The following is a 20,400-nucleotide window of genomic DNA, read 5'->3' on the forward strand; positions in this document are numbered from 1 at the left end:
AGATATTTCATAGATAGATAATTACTTGGAAGGTAATAGGGAACCGGAGTTAATTTCGATTTCGATGCCAATGAACCTAACCTAAACGCGATCGAAAATTAGTGGGGCAAAATGGTTCAGGTTGGGGCAATGCGCGTATAGAACTAATCCGCCGGATACTTAGATCTCAAACAATGGTGTTCAAGGTCAAAGATGGTTTTTTTATCCTTACTCCATCTGATGTTAGCATCAAATATACATAATTAAGATTCTATTTACGAGATCGAACCACGAATAGTACATACGGTGTGATTCCATATGAGGTTAGGTAGGGCGTGGTCCCGGTGAAATTGGTAGTAGAACATCGGCCAATTCGCAGTGGACTTGACCCGCTCCCGGCGCCGTCGCAGCACAACGGGCCGGTCGCGCAGCTCCTTGCGGGCGTCCGCGCCGCGCGTGCGCTGCGCCCAGTGCTGCATCGCCAACGACGCGTAATGCTATGGACAATATTGCAGCGCTGTAGTAGCGCTGATTAATACACCAAAACATCATTACAAATACATGATATAAAAAAGGACTTTTGTGAAAACAAACTAGTAAGTAGTACTAGACGTTTTATAAAATAAATTAAGACCTCCAAAACATCATTACAAAAAATACTTTATGAAAATAAACCAGTACTAGGCGTTTAATCGACGGGTCCCAAGAACAAAATCGTATTTAAATAAAACTATTTATAACGGATGAATCGCGTATATTAATTATTTTTAAACATCCCGACGTTTCGAGCACTTTGCAGTGTTCGTGGTCACGGGCAGACTAAGATGACATTTGTCTATTTGAAGAACAAAGGAAATATTATTAACAACTACCGCCAACGATTTCTCAATTGATATCTTGAGTAACGTTCCGGTTGCACGCAGAAGGCACTAACTGTATCTTTAGGTCTTGCAGTCTGTTGGATTTGGGATTTTAAATTTTTAATAAGTGGATCCCAGGTGTTAGAAAGTCTCCAACCATCTTCTCTATTGAAGTTCGGATGTTTTTGAATTTCAATAGCCTCGCGTATCATTCTAGGAATGAATCTGTGTTCTCTAGCGAGGATCTGTGGTTTATCAAATCGGATAAAATGGTTAGGTTTATCCAGAGCATGTTCACAGACTGCAGACTTAGAAGAACGCCTATTTTTGACATCTCCTATATGTTCCTTGACCCTGGTACCGATACTTCTCTTTGTTTGGCCTATGTAAGATAAACCACACTCACATTCGAGTTTATATACTCCTGCAGTTTGTAAAGGAATATTACTCTTGATAGGTCTCAAGAACTGGCTCACTTTCTTATAAGGCTTGTAAACGGTTTTAATTGAAGCTCGCTTCAAGATGTTGCCAATCCTGTCTGTAACTCCCTTCACATATGGTAGAAATGCAGGTTGTCGCTCAACTGTGGGTGGCTTGATACGGCTTCTGCGATGCTGGCGAGGCACGGGCAGCTTGTTCTGGTGGAGTGCAAGCTTGACCTGACGTAGCTCGTCCTCTAGGTGTTCAGCATCGCAGAGATGGTGGGCTCTCTGAAACAAAGATTTGCCAACGGTAGCTAACTGGCTAGGGTGGTGGTGCGAGTCACCATTGAGGTATTTGTTGGTGTGTGTGGGTTTCCTATAAACTGTGTGACTTAATGTATTGTCAGGATTCTTGATAATAAGGATGTCAAGGAAAGCTAAAGAATTATTTGCCTCTAATTCCATAGTAAATTGAATGTTTTTATTTATAGAATTAAGATGTACTAAAAATGCAGATGTCAGATCACTAGGTAATATTGTGAAAGTGTCATCTACGTACCGTTTATAAAACCTAGGTGTTATAGGTCCGGAGCGAAGAGCCCTCTCCTCCAGGTCTTCCATGAATAAATCGGCGACCACGGGGGATACTGGAGAACCCATGGCTACCCCGTCAACTTGTACATAGAATTCATCATTCCACAATAAATAACCAGATGTGAGGCAGTGATGTAACAGCTCTGCATATTCAATAGGCATGTTGTGTGTCTGTAGTTTCCTCTTGACAATTTCGATGCAGTCTTGTATTGGTAAGCAGGTAAACAATGACTGGACATCAAAACTAACCATTGTCTCGTTGTTGGTTAATTTAAGGTCTTTGATTTCACCAACAAACTGGTAAGAATCCTTGACATACGCCGCAGTGTGTCCTCGGAGGGGTGATAGTGTCCTTGCTATGTGTTGAGCCAATCTATATGTTGGTGTATCGATTTGGCTTACAATAGGACGCAGCGGAGCACCAGTTTTATGGATCTTAGGTAACCCATACAGTTTTGGAGGCTTTGCACATGTAGGCACGAGTGATTTTTTATCCAGATTTAGTTTTTCTTGATGTTTTGATATTAATGCGGATGTCTTTTTAAGAATGTTATTAGTAGGGTCTTTAGTTACTTTTTTATAAGTTTTTACATCCGATAAAATCGCGGAAATTTTCTGGTTATAATCACACGTATCCATCACAACGGTCGCGTTTCCCTTATCTGCTCGGAGGACTGTAATGTCTTTATTGTTGCGTAAGTTCTTCAGTGCAATAGATTCATCACGAGTAAGGTTTCTTTTCGGTGGCCGGCTTCGACGTAAAACACTCGAAATGTCCTGTCGAATAGCTTCCGAGTCTTCCTTTGTGATGTTATTTTTGAAAAGACACTCCTCCACATTGCAAATAATGTCTTCAAACGGTATTTTGGATGGAGCCGGTGCAAAATTTAGGCCTTTGTTTAACACCGCAATAGTCGAATTATCTAAACTTTGTTTTGACAGATTGACAAGTGACGTACGCGCAGGTTTTTGAATTTCCCCGGTGTTGCCATATACGCGATTCATCCGTTATAAATAGTTTTATTTAAATGTGTAATCATCGCGAAAATTTAAGACAACATTAAACAAAATCGTATCTGCGAAATTCCTACTTTACAGTGTGATGGCTTAAAGTTTTGTAAAACTACGTTTATGAATAATTTCGTTTGATGACTAAATTTCGAACTAAATTTTTTGATCAAAGGTCATTCAATCAAATCAAACAATCAAAAATACTACCATGTAGATAATGTTATAAAGGTTAATAATTAACAATAAAGTCGATTTTGTCTTATTTCTCCATAAGATTTTGTTCTTGGGACCCGTCGTAATAACAGAAGCGCCTTTTCTAATATGTAATTTAGACTAGTATTTTTCAGTTATATTATATAACATATGGACAGATGCGTGGATAGATATCGTCTGTTTGGCTACTACGGCGAACAGCTAATATTATATAGCATATGGATAGATGCAAGTATCGTCTGCTTGGCTAGTACGGCCAACAGCAAGACTTCTCTCTCACCTCGAGGTGCCTCTCGACGTACTTGACCTGTCGCTCGAGCGCCTCCCAGTGCGGCGCGCGCGGGCGGGCGGCGGCCTGCGCCAGCTGCAGGTTGTCGCGCTCCTCCACGCGCTGCTCCTCCAGCGCAGCCGCCGGCGGCGCCTCGCCGCTCTCCAGGAACGCCAGCAGGCCCGACGGCTGGCGGACACCAATGCGACCACTATTACAACTCTCACAGATTGCGATCGATTCTCAAGAACGATTCATAATGTTGTCTTAAATTTTCGCGATTATTACACATTTTATATTTATATATATTTTATATATGAGACAACATCACATACATTACTCTGATCCCAATGTAAGTAGCTGAAGCACTTGTGTTATGGAAATCAGAAGTAACGACGGTACCACAAACACCCAGACCCAAGACAACATAGAAAACTAATGGTAATCTACATCGACTCGGCCGGGAATCGAACCCGGGACCTCAGAGTGGCGTATCCATGAAAACCGGCATACACACCACTCGACCATGGAGGACATTAAAATAAAACTAGTTATAACGGATTTGAATCGCGTATATTAATTATTTTTGGCATCCCGACGTTTCGAGCACTTTACAGCGTTCGTCAGTCTACCCGTGATCACGATTAATTAACGAATAATAATAATTAATATACGCGATTCAAATCCGTTATAACTAGTTTTATTTCAACATGAACGATTCATTTTAATTATAAAAATGTCCGGTGACAGTAACAATCGTTACCATAGGAGGTCATGATTATAATAATAATAATAATAAAGATTTATTGGTCAAGTTGCACTACAACACAATAACAATCTTATTCACATATAAAAACAGTAAAAAAAAACACAATAAATTAAAATTACAAAAAAAAAAAAAGAATTAATATCATAATAGAAAAAGGGAAGAAAAAAAAAATTGTGCTGCAGTACAACAATACCAAATGGAGATTCGCTCAGTAAAAGAAGAAGCATCAATGATGCTTCTAAACTGATTTATGATTATGTCATTTTATGATTATGTCACGTGTCTGCCGGGTCCGGGTAAGCCAGGTGCGGCAGGGGGGGGGGGCGTACCATGATGCGGCGCATGAGGTCTGCGGCGGGCGCGTGGTCCACGAGCCACAGCGCGACGAGGTGTCGCGCGAGGTGGCGGCGCTGCAGGCGCGCGGGCGCGTACAGCGCGTGCAGCAGGTGGCGCGGCAGCGCGGCCTCGGCCAGCGCCAGCGCCTGCACGCGCGCGCCCACGCCGCCGCCGCCCTCCTCCACCAGCGCGCGCGCCACCAGCCCCGCGCCCTTCACCACGGCCGCCGACGGGTGCTGCCCAACACACACCACACCGTCCACGTTAACCGATCCGTCGTTACAAACAAATGCAGCTCATTTCAAAATATGTGTAACCTCAAAGAGCTTGAAGATCATGCGCCCTCGGCCGGCCACCATCTCGAGCAGCTGGTCGAACTGTTTCCCGTCCGTAGTCTCGCTGTAGGGCACGCACAGCGCGAAGGTCAGGAAGTCCAGCATGGCCGCCACAACCAGCGCGCCGGTGCCCGCCGTCTGGCCGAGCAATAATCGTAAGCAATTTGACGAAACTCGAATCACTGATCTCATCTCACGAAACAAAACACTTTTAATTCATTCTATAATAAGTCATTCGAACGACCCGATATAGCGCATGATAAACAACACGATATACTGACGACGTGCGCGGCCCACATGGCCAGCAGGCCGTCGAGGAAGGGCAGCGAGGCGAGCATGCTGGCCTTGTTGAGCTGCTCCTGGCGCAGGTCGGGCTCGGCGTGCATGGGCTGCAGCAGCGCGCACAGCGCGTCCAGCGCCGCGTGCGAGCACGCCGCGCACTCGCGCCGCAGCGCGCCCACCACGGCGCTGCCCATCCACTCGCGGAACCTGCGCGGCCGCCGATAATTAGTTTACATAAATGATTCGTTTTAGTGGGGGTAACTCAGTTAGGGGTAGCTAAATTTTTTTTTTTTATGGTATAGGTTGGTGGACGAGCATATGGGCCACCTGATGGTAAGTGGTCACCATCACCCATAGACAATGATGCTGTAAGAAATATTAACTATTCCATACATCATCAATGTGCCACCAACCTTGGGAACTAAGATGTTATGTCCTCTGTGCCTGCAGTTACACTGGCTCACTCACCCTTCAGACCGGAACACAACAATACTGAGTACTGTTATTTGGCGGTAGAATAACTGATGAGTGGGTGGTACCTACCCAGACGGGCTTGCACAAAGCCCTACCACCAAGTAAATATAGTAAAATTCTTGAAACTTTTTTTTACCCGGGTAGCGCGGTGAAAGCGGCAAAGCCAACTTTGCTGGCGCACAATCTCCGCAGCGCGTGGAACTGGGCCTCCAACTCGCGTAGTGTCAGGTTGGTGCCCGAAGGCCCGCTGCTCATGATAGCACTCAGAGCTCCCGTGATCAACTTCTCCTTGTTCTCCGCGAACAGTCGCTGTGGAAATCAACTTCACTATTACAGTGTTTTGTATTACAATACAACATTTGATTCTCTTTGGATTAAAACATTAAAGAAATTCAATGTTTAGATATCTCAATCAGTTTCACTCATTAAAAAAATTGTTACGAAAATTCAGACATTATTTACATTACAAATCATTATTTACATTGCGTCCTTAACTCAAAATTAAAAATATTGTATAAATTTAAAGCAACAATGACTGAAAGTAATGGAGAAAATGGAAGAATTTTTTAGCGCGACAATGATTGCTATACACAAATAAGACTTTCACGCCGCTTTGTACATTTATGTAGATGTAGAACAAACATAAAGCCCCATGTCAGTAATGCGATACTATACGAATTTTTATATTAGCCCAAGGTGAGATGTATGTGACAGAGTCAGCCTTAACCACTCTTCTCTTTCTGTAAAATTTAGATTTAAAGATCAAGGTAACTATTATACAATATAAAATAATTATGCTGAATTATAATTTTTTCGATTATGCACAAAATAGGCTATTTGACTGGTTTTTAAAATCCATTTTATATTATTAAGTAGAGGTTAAGGAACCCAGTAAAAGATTTTTTTTATTTCTAGTACATATTTGCCGAATATCATATTAAAAATTCCATATTTAAATAACGCGCGAAAACGCTATTTGGACAATATAGCCCTGCAAACAGGTTGGTCACGTCACTTTGCTGTATTTTAATCTGTGGTACATAAAGTAGAAAAGCAAGGTTTACAAGAAAGTGACTTTATCATAAGCCCGGCCAATCAGGAGCGTTTTGTGTCACGTGACAAACGTTTGAAAAAATGCATTTTTATTTATTGATTTTTGAATAAATTAAGTATTATTTTCAAGTTTCGTTAGTAAATAACCATTTTTAAACTCAATATACAGTGATTACAATAATTCACAATTTATTTTTCGCATTGTCAAATAGCCTATTACATTATATTTCAATTATTTAGAAACTATTTTCTTGCGATCAATACCTGATGGGTTCAACATAACATTTTGATTTAATATAATATTAATATTCATAAACATTAGTTGTTTATAAATACACTAATATAATTATTATTTTTGTTTTTTTTTTTATGTATACCAATATAATACATTCTTATAAACATTGAATGAAAATATGTTAATCTTCAGAGTCTAGTTTAAGGCTGGCTCATGTATTGCAAATAGGCGAGGGGACAGATAAAAATAACATTGTGAGGGACTTACAAGATCCCACGTAAGAAACAGCCACAACAGGGGACGAGCCTATAAGGCAACAATATCAAATTAACATGCCCAATAGTAACATGACTATGAAGGAGCAATAAATCGTGCAAATTAGTCATTCAAATATACATTTAATAAAATAATATTTAAATCCTGAAATGCTCAATCGAAATTTTAATTATTTAAAATATTAAAATTGATAATTAAAAATGTCGAATAATATAGTAAAACAAAAATAAACTAAATTAAAAAATCTGTCAATAGAGCATAATGGAATAGATGGGCATAAATGTTAATGTACATACATATGTCTACGTCTAATATAATTATGATTATTTAAAGTTAGCGAAGGCATGACAACATAAAGCAACAGCAATAATAAATTAACAAAACCTACATCTTGGCTGACCGAGTATATGAGACCGCTGTAACCAACATTTGCGTTGAATCGTTCGATAACTTCTGATCTTGACATGGCAACTGGATTTTGAAATAACCTGTGGAAAACAAATTATTTGTATTAACATATTTTATACTAAATCATTTTTCAAATATATAATTGCAAAAGGTATGGTGTCAAATTCACAACAGAGTCGAGATGGCCCAGTGAGAGTCGAGATGACCCAGTGGTTAGAACGCGTGCATCTTAACCGTTGATTGCGGGTACAAACCAAGGCAAGAACCGCTGATTCATGTGCTTAATTTGTCTTTATAATTCATCTCGTGCTCAGCTGTGAAGGAAAACATCGTGAGGAAACCTGCATGTGACAAATTTCATAGAAATTCTGCCACATGTGTATTCCACCAACCCGCATTGGAACAGCGTGGTGAAATATGTTCCAAACCTCAAAGGGAGAGGAGGCCTTTAGCCCAGCAGTGGGAATTTACAGGCTGCTGTTGTTGTTGGTGTCAAATAATATAATCTCTTTACATATTGCAATGTTTCCTATCAAATCAAGGAGAGTAAGAGATAGAGTTGTAGGGAGTTTAACCCACTTGAGATGGTTGGCCTCCGTCTCCTCGTCCACGGCGTGGTGCAGCGGACCGAGCCGGTAGCCGCGCGGCGTGCGGGCCGAGCGCACGTGCACGTCGCGCTGGCCCGCGGACCGCACGCCGTCCACTAGCGACGCCAGCAGCGCGTCCCTGCGTCAACATCTTAATGTGATTCTGTGTACTTTTTACAATTTAATAATCTTATATTAAATCTTGATCCTTATTACTTACTTTATCGGTTAGTGTAATACGCGATATTAGCGAGGATCAAATTCCGAGAAGTAACATATGATAAACTATAGTATCATTTTTTTAACAAAATATTACATAAATATTTACACATTTTACAGTGTAATATGTACCTACATAATGATATCATCAAAAGTAATAATAGGCTATTTGACTGGTTTTTAAAATCAATTTTATATTATTTAGTAGAAGTGAAGGAAACCAGTAAAAGTTGTGTTTTTTATTTCTAGTACATATTTGCCGAAAAATATCATATTAAAAATTCCATATTTAAATAGCGCACAAAAACTCTACTTGGAAAATATGGCGCTGTAATGGGGTCGGTGACGTCACTTTCCTGTATTTTAACCTGTGGTTATATATAGTAGAAAAGCAAGGTTTACAAGAAAGTGACATCATCATAAGCCCGGACAATCAGGAGCGTTTTGTGTCACATGACAAATGTTTGAAAAAAAGCATTTTTATTTATCAATTTTTGAATAAATTAGGTATTATTTTCATGTTTTGTTAATAAATAACCATTTTTAAACTCATAATATACACTGATTACAATAATTCACAATTTATTTTTCGCATTGTCAAATAGCCTATTTTGTTTTGATTAATATTCATATTAAAAGTTTAAAAATTACAAAAATAAATCATTTCAGTTCTTACCGCTCTCCAGCCAAATATGTCCGAGTCTGTCCATTTAAGTATTCGATTGAGAATTTTTGAGGGTGGTCGGGATCACGAACTAAAGCAAAAACGTCGCTTAGTGGCCTCAAACACACAACCTGTAAATTTATAAATAACAATGAATATAATCCATGAAAAATAATAAATTATTAATAACTATTATTTTTAATAACTTACAGAATATGTCTGTGGATCTCTTTCAAGAATGCAAGTGTCAGAAAGGCAAAGAGTCCTGCGCATCGGTTCCATATGTCGAGCAGGATTCACCTTGTGTACCATAAACTCACTTAATGAAGTTTGGTGTTGATCACCACTGAAAATCAAATAATAGAAAATATCATATTATATATAATGTGAAATCATACATAGCATTATATCTGTTTTAAATTATACATAATGGCAATTTTAAATAACAGATATTACTTTCTAATGATAATATTGGGTGCACTTATACAGAAAGTTATCTAACTTTCATTTGTTTTTAATGTAAAACATTTATTTTATCTGCAAGATAGTCTATATCAGCCCCAAATTTCTAAATTAGTAATGATTACATTCACATGCCTCAAAAAGCATGTAAATGTATTGGTAGCACTTGAACTAATATTATCGGATTACTGACCTATTCGATCATAAGAATTATAAAATAGAGAATATGAATAGAATAGAGGAAGATATAATTATTATCATTATTAATTACTGGTTATAAATATCCAGCATAATTACAAAATTTTTGATGTTATTTGTACTAATAAAGTTCAATGAACAATACTTTTTGTTACTTTTACTGTAAAAATAATTATCAAACAATAAACAATGTATTAAATGTAATCATTGATAGACAAACAGTGACTCATTCTTGTGACTGCACGTCCCAATCCTATGTTCATTGCTATGATAATAAATATAACACAATTGTTTCACACATGATATGATCATTTTAAATAGGACGAATAAAAATTATGTTGAAGGTCATTTTAATAATCACAATTATGTATAAACATGATTAGAAAATTGAAACATAAATTGCTTAAAAGCTTGTAATGAATTTGGGAAAGTTTGCTTTCTTTTAGTTTTTAATTAAATACAATACAATTAAGTAATTAAAAAGATAATTATTTACTGACACTATTTAAAATAAGATTTATTAGTATGCAATGTAATTCTTTTATCTTTGTACTGATAAAATATATTTTCTTTTACTTGGATATAGTTTGTCTTACCTGTACTTGCCAAATCTTTGATTGTGGTAATCATCAACAGTAATGGTTGCAGAAAGCACTTTTATACTTATGCTCAATGTTAAACTAGCCATTTCAAGCATTTTGTTAATAATAATTTGATGATCATTAGTGTTAGAAAATAAGTGAAGACGACTGTATCCTCCAACAGCTAGAACAAATCCTCCCGGTACGTCTCTTACAGGAAGAATACCCTGTATATCACTGTAGGGATAACTAGCCAGCTGTGTGTGCGTCGATGGATCCAGCTGTTCCAATGAACATGGGCCAACTTCAAGCACAATTGGTAATCGTGTACCACTCCAATGATGTTTGTAAGCTTGATATCTCTATAACAATTGATACATGATTAAAAATAATTGACAAAAATGATATTAAGGTAGTCTATAAGGTTCTGTACTTTATATTAGTATTTAGGTTTTATATTATTAAAAATTATACTCACAAAAATGTCTTTGGGCTTTTCTGAAAACAAGTGTCTGTATTTAAAGGCCTCTGTTAAAATAAGACACTTATGTTCAGAAGAGAACTTCATTGAATCAATTTTTTTGTCCTTTTTCATGACGAGTGTGAAGTCATGGTTAGCAACAGAGTTTGAATGCTTCGATGAAGCAATGGTGACCACATCTGAGTAAAGCCATTTATTTGTCACCTCCAAGCGATCAGGATTATATGTTGTGATCCCATGAGTGCCAATGGAAAATACTCTTTTGTACTTTCCTTTCCAAGAATGTTTTGTGACAAGGAAAGCTGCCACATCTTGGTTGTCTTTTAGTGGAATCATCTTATCATTGCCTGTAAATTATTAAAAAAGAGAAGTATAAATCAGAATATTTATACGTAAAGTGGTTCGAAAGGGGTATACAGATAATAAGGCCGAATAATAAGGAAGGTAATTGCAAAATTTAAATAAACTTTTCGCTCGTTTGCACCTTATGTTTCGTAATTTTAGAAGTATATATTAAAACAAAGTATGTTACAACAATTAATTTGATTTCGACAACAAGTATACTCCCCTTTGTAAATAGATTGGAAAAGGATATTGGAGACGTGTAAACAATATTTTAAACAAACTATGCAAACTAGCTTATACGAATATTAAAGATTCCTTACAGTCTTTAGATGAACGATGAAGATTTAATATTTCATCTGGTATCTGATAGGATTATCATAGTATACAAAACATTCAGGAAAATATGAAAAATATTAGCTCAAATCTAGCCGACCAATCGCGAATTTGACATTTTGATTAGATGTTGCTAGCTTATGAAAATGGATATAAGATATACGTTACTGGGTGGAACTTAAATCTTAGATCAATGCTCAAAATTAACTTAAAATCAACAACTCTAAAAGCAAGAAATGTTTGAAAAACAAATGAAATATAATTATACAAATTTTATCGTAGAATTTAAAATATATCTTAATTAAATATTTATATATATTTATCTTAAAAGTGAAAAAAATAAGACATTTATTTTTCAATGTACAACATGGTTGACATAATATATTTTTTTTAAATTTTTCTGTTTGTTTATAATTAGAAACAAATAACAATAACACGATGGATAAAATTTATTTTAAAATAAACTTTCTGAACGATACCCTTCACTGCCTTATGTAGTTGTCCTGTCATAAAAACTCATTACTTATCTGTCATTCCGTCAGCAATTCGGGTCGACGTATTGTCATTTTATTTCACTCACTTTCATCATACCGTTCTAATATAATCCGTATTTTTGAGCAATAAATAACTTACTTTAAGTCTACACATTTCAAAATTAATCACAATGGTTCTCGACTTAGACTTATTTCGCGCAGACAAAGATGGAAACCCTGATAAGATACGTGAAAATCAAAAAAAACGTTTTAAAGACGTTGCTTTAGTAGACACAGTTGTTGAACAGGATACCTTATGGAGAAAACTGCGACACGATGCCGACAACTTGAACAAATTAAAAAATGTGTGCAGTAAAGAAATAGGTCAAAAGATGAAAAATAAGGAACCGGTTGGTCCTGATGATGAACCTGTACCTCAAGAAGTTTCAGATAACCTAATAAACCTGACTGGAGAGCAGCTTAGGCCACTCACAGTTAACCAGATTAAAAAGGTTTACAACTTTAAATATCTATTCTTACATACCAAAAATGATAGGCTGAAATTTATTTTTCCTGTTTCATTAAATGTTTTTCCATATGGTTTGTTTAAAATATTTTTTTTGTTATTGATAGTTCCTATTTAGCAAAATATATTTTGCAGAATGCATTATTTAAATTCTTAATATTGTTTACAATGAGAATTTTAAATACCAAATTCATGTATTTATTAATAACACATTAAGAAATATGTGCCATTTGATACATTTTAAATAGACAAACTGTCTTCTTTATTTACAATATTCTTGTGGCATTGTATTTTTTAGAATAATATATCTGGGATGATAGATATATAAAATTTAGGAGAAAAACAGACAAATGTTAAATTTTACAAATAACTTCTAGGTTAGAGTACTCATAGATGAAGCTATAAAAAATAATGAGCAAGCTCTGGTAGTAGCAGAAAAAGCTCGTTCGGCAGCTCTTAGAGAAGTGGGTAACCATTTACATGAGTCAGTCCCAGTGGATGATGACGAAGACCACAATGCCATTGAGAGGACCTTCGGAGACTGTACTGTGAGGCAAAAATACTCTCATGTAGATCTTATTTGTATGATAGATGGTAAGAAAATATAAGTTACTTTATAAAGTACTAGATACAATAACATAAGATGTGGTCAGCACCATTTACACTGCATGCTTTCTTGTTACCCAAGCTGTTAATAATACAGGCTATAAAAAGGCTCCTTAAGAGTCAGTGCTATACAGCGTACATTGCAAGACTAAATTTAATATGTGAACAACCCTTTCATTCCAAGTCTACTTTTATTACATTGAAATACCTTGTTATTGTGTTATATTTATTATCAAATACAAAACGATTAATTAAAGACTTCTAATTAATAAATCATAATTTCAGGCATGGATGGTGAAAGGGGAGCAGCAGTAGCTGGTGGACGAGGTTATTACCTGAAGGGTCCTGCAGTATTTCTAGAGCAAGCTCTTGTGCAGCTTTCTCTAAGGATACTCTTGAAAAAAGGATACACTCCTTTATATACACCCTTCTTTATGAGAAAAGAGGTAATTTCTTATTTATCTTAAAGTGAGGATCAAAGTGTTAGTGAGATTTTATTGTTTTATGTACAAAATAAGTTAACAGCAATATCACATTATAGAAATTATGAAATATTTATAGGTGATGCAAGAAGTTGCACAATTAGCACAGTTTGATGAAGAATTATACAAGGTGGTAGGTAAAGGCTCTGAAAATAAAGGAGATGTTGCTGTTGAGGAGAAATATCTTATTGCCACATCAGAACAACCCATAGCTGCTTACCACAGAGATGAGTGGTTACCTGAATCTTCTTTACCCATAAGGTAAAACTTAGATACACATAATGTTATTGATGTGATTTATACATATTGGTTATTAGTTATAGTAAAAATTTAATAACTCCATTTTATTGTCTTAATTATAATATATATAAAATTAAATGTAGGTATGCAGGTCTGTCCACATGTTTTCGACAAGAAGTTGGTTCACATGGCCGAGACACGAGAGGCATTTTCAGAGTACATCAATTTGAAAAGGTATATATTACTCTTTAATCTATATAATACAAATCAAAAGTATATATTTTTTTAAATTAGTATCAATCTATTTAAATAAGATGAATAAGGCTGTTATTTTGATATTATATCTTGATTTGATATTCAAGGTGGAGCAGTTTGTTTTGACTTCTCCTCATGACAATGCATCATGGCAAATGATGGATGAAATGATAAATAATGCTGAAGAATTTTGCAAAGTTTTGGGAATCCCCTATCGTGTCGTCAATATAGTGTCTGGTGCACTTAATCATGCTGCTGCAAAAAAACTAGATTTGGAAGCCTGGTTCCCAGGTTCTGGGGCTTTCCGTGAGCTGGTTTCATGCAGCAACTGTCTTGAATACCAAGCAAGACGCCTGTTAGTAAGGTGTGTATCAAGAAATCTGAAGGATCTTAAGCTATTATTGTCTGTTATTTTAATTATTAAGTATTTATAACTTTTAATCAGATATGGTCAGACAAAGAAAATGAATGCAGCAACAGAATATGTCCACATGTTAAATGCGACCATGTGTGCTACCACCCGTGTTATCTGCGCGATCCTCGAGGTGCACCAGAGTGAAGATGGAATCAAGGTATTTCTCAATTAATAGATTCACTAAATTAATAAGCAATTAATAAATGTTTACAATTTTTTTTTTTATATATATATCCAAATGTGAAAATAACCTTTTACTGTATTATAGGTACCTGAAGTTTTAAAACCTTGGATGCCAGAACAGTACCAGGATATTATTCCATTTGTCAAACCGGCGCCCATAGACCTAGAAGCTGCTGCCGCTGCTAAGAAGGGAAAGAAATAGTTAAATACAACATCTTAGTTTGATCTGCTTTGTTACGCATTTAATTTATTATATGCTAAGCTTAAAGTTGCATTTGATGATTATAATTATGAACATTCTAATTATAACAATCTGATTATTAATAAATTTGGCTCTGCTAAATAATGTTTTATTATTTCTGTACTTTCCATATATGCATTTTCTATAAAAAGCTGAATATGCTAGAAAAAAAAAACATAGATTGGCTAATTGTATAAAGAAAAGAAGAATTTATGACTTACAGTTTATTGTGACAATGAGTATAATATACAATCACAGAGGACAATGTATATAAATTTATTCATCTATTTATTATATTCTTAAAAAAGACTAAAAGTAAAATAAACATAAGTAGTTCAAGTACATTACAGTATGTAGCAAAAACTAGATAAGATACTTCCAAGTTATTCATTGTAACTTGAAGTCGGTTAACAAAATGTCTACTTCATAAGAAACTGTTCGAAGTTGCCATAAACAATGCATTTTACTATGATGTTTCATTCATATAGCACATGCTTCAGTTTTCTGCATTCCTATCAGATGTGTTCTCCATGACAGGAACATTATCATAAACTGTTCTTATACTATCTATAATATAGTTTTACATTTCCATTAGAACAATATAATTATAACATAATATATTAATATAATTTTTAATGAAAAAAACACATCTATATTATGTAGTATATATGATTAAATAAAGAAATATACACAATTTTTTTTAAATGAGTGCTAGTATGAAAATTAAACCAATAAAATAATAGTAACTATATATCAACTCAGATGTTGAGTTTTCATAATAATAATGTAAAAAATTATATCTAGATCTTCAAATTTAATTTATTGTCCAATACATGTAACATTATGAGTTATGATATCAATTACAAACATATTATTTATATTTATGATGAATTTCTTTATACCCATAAACACTAATCATCTAATTATATGAAAGCTAGCATACTACACTTAGAACTGGTAAATAACAATTACCCCAGATTATATTTTGAAAAAAATCTCCAACCACATGGTCTATGTAATATAATATGTATGTATATTATGTTGAAATATCTTTCCATTTTTTATTATACACAACTTTTTGAATCAGTCTCTTTGATTTAATTATTATATGAAGTAAAAGGAAATGGGATTTTATTTAATTTAGCTTGAAACAAGAGATTCTAGCTTTCATTTACAATCTTAATTTGATGAACAATTTAGTTGCAATAAAAAGAAAGGCAATAATTACAAAAAATTGATAATGTTTAGTGTATGTGTAAAAATTCTACTGGCTGATAATTATACTTACACAACCTTTTTTCATAAGCAAAATATCATATTTTATTAGAAATGTTGTATAGCTTCAATAACACACTGCAATTTATACATAACATGTCTTGTAATGTATATTGTACAACTTTTTAAATTGAGATACAAGCAAGCTTATCATTTACACTATAGATAACATTTATAATGGGTCAAACTTTAACTGAGAATATCACTAACATGCAAGTTGTGCCTTTTGTCTACACTTATGCATAAGGGCCCTTAGAGTGAACTGTCGTCGAGCCAATGTACGTACTTGTTTTAAGAATGTATCCAAATCAATTACTTCCTTACGTAAAGCTTCTCCCATATAGTAAATTGCATCTTCGAGTGTAGCTTCTTCGGCAAATGCATTTAACAGTTGTGAGTACAGTGGTGCTGTTGTGACAACTGCTTCATCAACATCTACACTTTCCTGTTCCCCCAAATGCTCAACAGCTGACTGTAGTTCCTTCTCTTTTTCTTGTAATATTGCAACATTTTTATCCAGCTCAGCTCTCTCTCTTTGTAATCTCGTCATAATATCCTCTAATCTAGACTTGCCTTCACGTAACTCTTCTTGGGTACGACGTAGAGTCTGAAGTTCAGCCTGTGACTGTTGTGATTGCTCTTTGAGTCTCCTCCTTAATTTATCTTCAACGGCTGAGAGCAAAGATGCTTTAATATGTTCCTCTGTAATAGTTCCCCCGGCTACATCTGCAGTTGCAGGATAACCTGTTGTAGGTGGGTAAGGCGTTGTATTTGCTGGAGAGAAAGGTGCACCATTTGTGTTAGCAGCACCTGGATAAGGTGTACCAAAGTTTGGGTATGGTACATTTGATGTTGTTGGATAGGGTGTGGCTGAGGGATTTCCAAATTGAGGCTGACCAACGGCGGGGTAGGGATATCCAGAAGGTAGAGGCATAAATGAGTTAACTGGATATGGTGGACGAGTTTCATTTCTTGGTTTTGAAAAAACTGGTGGTATTTCCCCAAATGCACTAATCATACACTGCACAAGCATTAGTAGTGTTGATCCATTAGAATTCCATTCGTGTAAGTAAGGTAAATAAACTTTACCATTACTATCTATATATTTCGATATTTTAATCGACATATCTGCTGTTGGTTTCACAAAACATAAAGGCGCATTTTTTGGATGAGTGTCCATTAACCAAATACATACAGGGATATTGTAAAAGGCACCTTTGTAGTTCACAGGTATTGTGCCTTCAAGATTCAGTAATTCTTTTCTTACTCCATTATTAAACACAAAGCCTTCTAAGCGATATGTCAAACTTCGATATACTTGAATTAGACTGATCACTTCTCGTGATGTAATATCTCGGTACTTGTAGTTTGAGAGATGCGATCTTAAAAGAATCTCATCGTGAGCCATGATTTAAACTGGTACTAGCTTTTAAAATTAAAAGATTTAGTTTTGTCCTTTCTGGAAAATTTATTGCAACCGAAGACAAATCATTAGATTATATGATGTCACAGTGACAATTTATCAATTATCATAGAGTATAGTAAAATCTAACATTATTTTATCTAGAAGTAGTGTTACCAACTCGAACTATGCATAGCGATTCTACTGTGAAATGAAGGTAGATAACTACCAATGACTGTAAGATTTTCCTATAAATTAATCATATTATACTTTAATAATTCTTGAATATACGGCTATATTTAACAAATAGAAGTTAAAATAAATTCTCTGAAAACTATAGCATGATATTTATTAAGAATGGCATCTTTAGTATAATATTTAGAAATAAAGTAAGGAATTATGAAGTTTTTTTTATTATTAGGAAGTTTTTTTCCATAATATTATTTTAATACATTCAATTTAAGCATGAAACTATTCTTAAGTTAAATTGTGACATAACTCACTGAAATCGTAGTTAAATAAAATTTCAACACATGGTTTGTACAGTAATGCTTTCTGGTAAATATTATAATATTTTTTAATGCAAACGATAAAACGAAAATAGCCCATAATATCAATCGTTTCCAACGAATGGAATAGGCTATTTGACAATGCGAAAAATAAAATGTCAATTATTACAATCAGTATATATTATGAGTTTAAAAATGGTTATTTATTAACGAAAGTTGAAAATAATACTTAATTTATTCGAAAATCCATAAATAAAAACGCATTTTTAAAACGTTTTTCACGTGACACAAAACGCTCCTAATTGGCCGGGCTTATATTTTTCGGCAAATATGTTGTAAAAAAAATCAACTTTCTCAGGTTCCATAACCTCTACTAAATAATATAAAATGGATTTTAAAAACCAGTCAAATAGCCTATTGCGTCAAAGTAAATAAATCAAATGGGCCTTCTATACGTAAAAAAAAATTGTCATAATTAATTATGTAATTTTTATAATTTTAATATTAAGTTAAATGTCGATAATTTAGTAGGTAGTGTTTATATCGATATGTTTGCATAGATTATACACTGCTATTTGACGTTAGTCTAATGTTTTGTGTTAGCTATATTATATTATAGTGATCTGTGCTTTTAATTGTCAACCAAGTGTCAACGGAACAATAGTTTCTTTTTCATCGAGCTGTCAACGTTTACGGAACGTTTTTAGACAGTTCGTTTTAATCCAAAAGAATCTCTTTGGATTTATTACAATATCATAAAGTGATATTACAATAAAACAGCACAATGCCTCCTAAGTTCGATCCAAACGAGATTAAAATCGGTAAGCTTTCGAAAGTGAAATGTTTTAAGATAACCAAGTTACGGTATCGTTGTGTGATGTTCTTCAATATTTTATTTTGTTATAGTTAACTTGAGATGTGTCGGTGGAGAAGTTGGTGCGACATCGTCCCTGGCTCCCAAAATCGGTCCCTTGGGTCTCGTGAGTATAAAACTACATTTGTTTTTCAAACTAAATTTGCTTAACCAACATGCTGTGTCGGCGGCATACTTGATAGTGTTTCGGTAGTTTCCCTATTTTATTACATTGCCATTAGGAATTCACTAATAAATTACGATATAATTTTATTACATATAGATTTCACAGTCTATATAACATTTGCATTATATTTTACATATATATCATATATATTACTTATACTTTGTGATGAATGATCCTGGGGGGTGCCTCCCTACCAGGCGCGTCCTTCCGGGTGGCGGATGGAAGGAACCCGTGACTCAGGATAGTATCCCTCATCCTGAGGATACTTTCCCTGTCACGGCTACTCCGAATGTACAATAAGGAGTCGCGGACCAGGCTTGAATATGCCATGATGTAAGATAGTTTAAGTATATAAAGTAAATCTTTAAGTTATACTGAAATGAGTAGATTACTGTTAATATATTTAACTATTTATCAACTTGAGAACTGTTGAGTTTTAAACAATACTAATCCAACCTATCTACCTATATTACAGTCTCCCAAAAAAGTGGGTGATGACATTGCTAAGGCCACTAGCGACTGGAAGGGATTGAAGATTACTGTGCAGCTCATTGTACAAAACAGACAAGCACAAATCTCTGTGGTACCGTCTGCAGCTGCTCTCATCATTAGAGCACTTAAGGAGCCTCCTCGTGATCGCAAGAAGCAAAAGAACAGTAAGTAAACATTAATGTAAAATATATCTTAAAAAAAAACTTTACTATATGATTTTGTTTTAATGAAAGTTAACATCTCATTTTCTAATAGTTAAATTTTTTAGTAGGAATATCCTTAAAACAGTGTTCAGTCATTAAACAAGTGAATTTTTTTTTTGTATATTAAACTTTTACTTCTGGTTATCAAACAATTTTGTACCAGTTCCACTTGGAACTGCTCAATAATTATGACAAGACTTAAGACCCAGTAATACAATTTAGTACAAAACATATTTAAATTACATAGTTTGCTCTGTAATAAGCTATTTAAGTGTTAATATTTAAAATAAAATAGATGTAATAGGTTAATAACTTTGCTAAAATAACACTTATTTTTTACAGTTAAACACAATGGAAATATCACACTTGAAGATGTGATTGGAATCGCAAAGGTTATGAGGAACAGATCTATGGCTCGATACCTCTCTGGTACAGTGAAGGAAATCCTTGGTACTGCCCAGTCTGTTGGTTGCACAATTGATGGTAGACCACCTCATGACCTCATTGCTGATATCAACAGTGGTGCACTGACTATTGATGAATAAACATTTTAAATTGATAATGGTTGTTTTTATTGTTTCTGAATAATAACTTTAGTATAACATATATTTTAAGGCCTTGTCATAACCTAGTGGTTATGATGTTAACCTGTTACCTACATTATAGAGATTGT

At 34.8% G+C, this 20,400-nt stretch overlaps 4 protein-coding genes across 5 annotated transcripts in view; 2 read left to right on the forward strand and 2 right to left on the reverse strand.

The window, feature by feature from the left end:
• The window catches only part of LOC124537166 (dnaJ homolog subfamily C member 13), a 28,924-nt gene extending 17,416 nt beyond the window's left edge, over positions 1-11,508 (reverse strand). The window contains exons 1-14 of one of the 2 annotated variants that reach the window (XM_047113887.1): positions 11,373-11,508; positions 10,705-11,054; positions 10,242-10,588; positions 9,196-9,331; positions 8,998-9,116; positions 8,095-8,241; positions 7,496-7,595; positions 7,099-7,137; positions 5,680-5,852; positions 5,069-5,276; positions 4,770-4,925; positions 4,446-4,688; positions 3,360-3,536; positions 285-476 (exon numbers count right to left, since the gene is read on the reverse strand). In XM_047113887.1, coding sequence (XP_046969843.1) covers positions 285-476; positions 3,360-3,536; positions 4,446-4,688; positions 4,770-4,925; positions 5,069-5,276; positions 5,680-5,852; positions 7,099-7,137; positions 7,496-7,595; positions 8,095-8,241; positions 8,998-9,116; positions 9,196-9,331; positions 10,242-10,588; positions 10,705-11,043 — 2,376 coding nt within the window. In that variant the 5' untranslated portion in view covers positions 11,044-11,054; positions 11,373-11,508. The remainder of the gene's footprint in view (positions 1-284; positions 477-3,359; positions 3,537-4,445; positions 4,689-4,769; positions 4,926-5,068; positions 5,277-5,679; positions 5,853-7,098; positions 7,138-7,495; positions 7,596-8,094; positions 8,242-8,997; positions 9,117-9,195; positions 9,332-10,241; positions 10,589-10,704; positions 11,055-11,372) is intronic. The other variant, XM_047113888.1, reaches the window with a different exon arrangement.
• Positions 11,509-11,915: 407 nt separating this feature from the next.
• On the forward strand, positions 11,916-14,915 carry LOC124537191 (serine--tRNA ligase, cytoplasmic). The gene is made up of 8 exons (XM_047113928.1): positions 11,916-12,370; positions 12,762-12,978; positions 13,276-13,436; positions 13,552-13,733; positions 13,856-13,946; positions 14,075-14,331; positions 14,413-14,539; positions 14,651-14,915. Exons 1-8 carry the CDS (start codon positions 12,050-12,052, stop codon positions 14,765-14,767), a joined length of 1,473 nt encoding a protein of 490 aa, XP_046969884.1. The 5' UTR covers positions 11,916-12,049; the 3' UTR covers positions 14,768-14,915.
• A 100-nt stretch (positions 14,916-15,015) lies between these two features.
• Positions 15,016-17,611, reverse strand: LOC124537192 (tumor susceptibility gene 101 protein). Its single transcript, XM_047113929.1, has one exon. The coding sequence runs from the start codon at positions 17,487-17,489 to the stop codon at positions 16,287-16,289; it is 1,203 nt and encodes a 400-aa protein (XP_046969885.1). The 5' UTR covers positions 17,490-17,611; the 3' UTR covers positions 15,016-16,286.
• Positions 17,612-18,634: 1,023 nt separating this feature from the next.
• On the forward strand, positions 18,635-20,289 carry LOC124537478 (60S ribosomal protein L12). The gene is made up of 4 exons (XM_047114341.1): positions 18,635-18,813; positions 18,899-18,972; positions 19,508-19,688; positions 20,070-20,289. Exons 1-4 carry the CDS (start codon positions 18,777-18,779, stop codon positions 20,270-20,272), a joined length of 495 nt encoding a protein of 164 aa, XP_046970297.1. The 5' UTR covers positions 18,635-18,776; the 3' UTR covers positions 20,273-20,289.
• Positions 20,290-20,400: the final 111 nt, after the last annotated feature.

The sequence above is a fragment of the Vanessa cardui genome, chromosome 18 (assembly GCF_905220365.1).
Source record: "Vanessa cardui chromosome 18, ilVanCard2.1, whole genome shotgun sequence".
NCBI lineage: Eukaryota > Metazoa > Arthropoda > Insecta > Lepidoptera > Nymphalidae > Vanessa > Vanessa cardui.

Excerpts from the sequence above, each read along its gene's own strand:
- LOC124537191 (XM_047113928.1), top strand. The coding sequence starts at position 12,050 with ATGGTTCTCGACTTAGACTTATTTCGCGCAGACAAAGATGGAAACCCT. Across the intron at positions 13,437-13,551 it reads CCTTCTTTATGAGAAAAGAG|GTGATGCAAGAAGTTGCACA; the intron begins GTAATTTCTTAT and ends AAATATTTATAG. Across the intron at positions 14,540-14,650 it reads AGAGTGAAGATGGAATCAAG|GTACCTGAAGTTTTAAAACC; the intron begins GTATTTCTCAAT and ends ACTGTATTATAG.
- LOC124537192 (XM_047113929.1), bottom strand. The coding sequence starts at position 17,489 with ATGGCTCACGATGAGATTCTTTTAAGATCGCATCTCTCAAACTACAAG.
- LOC124537478 (XM_047114341.1), top strand. The coding sequence starts at position 18,777 with ATGCCTCCTAAGTTCGATCCAAACGAGATTAAAATCG. Across the intron at positions 18,973-19,507 it reads AAATCGGTCCCTTGGGTCTC|TCTCCCAAAAAAGTGGGTGA; the intron begins GTGAGTATAAAA and ends CCTATATTACAG. Across the intron at positions 19,689-20,069 it reads TCGCAAGAAGCAAAAGAACA|TTAAACACAATGGAAATATC; the intron begins GTAAGTAAACAT and ends TATTTTTTACAG.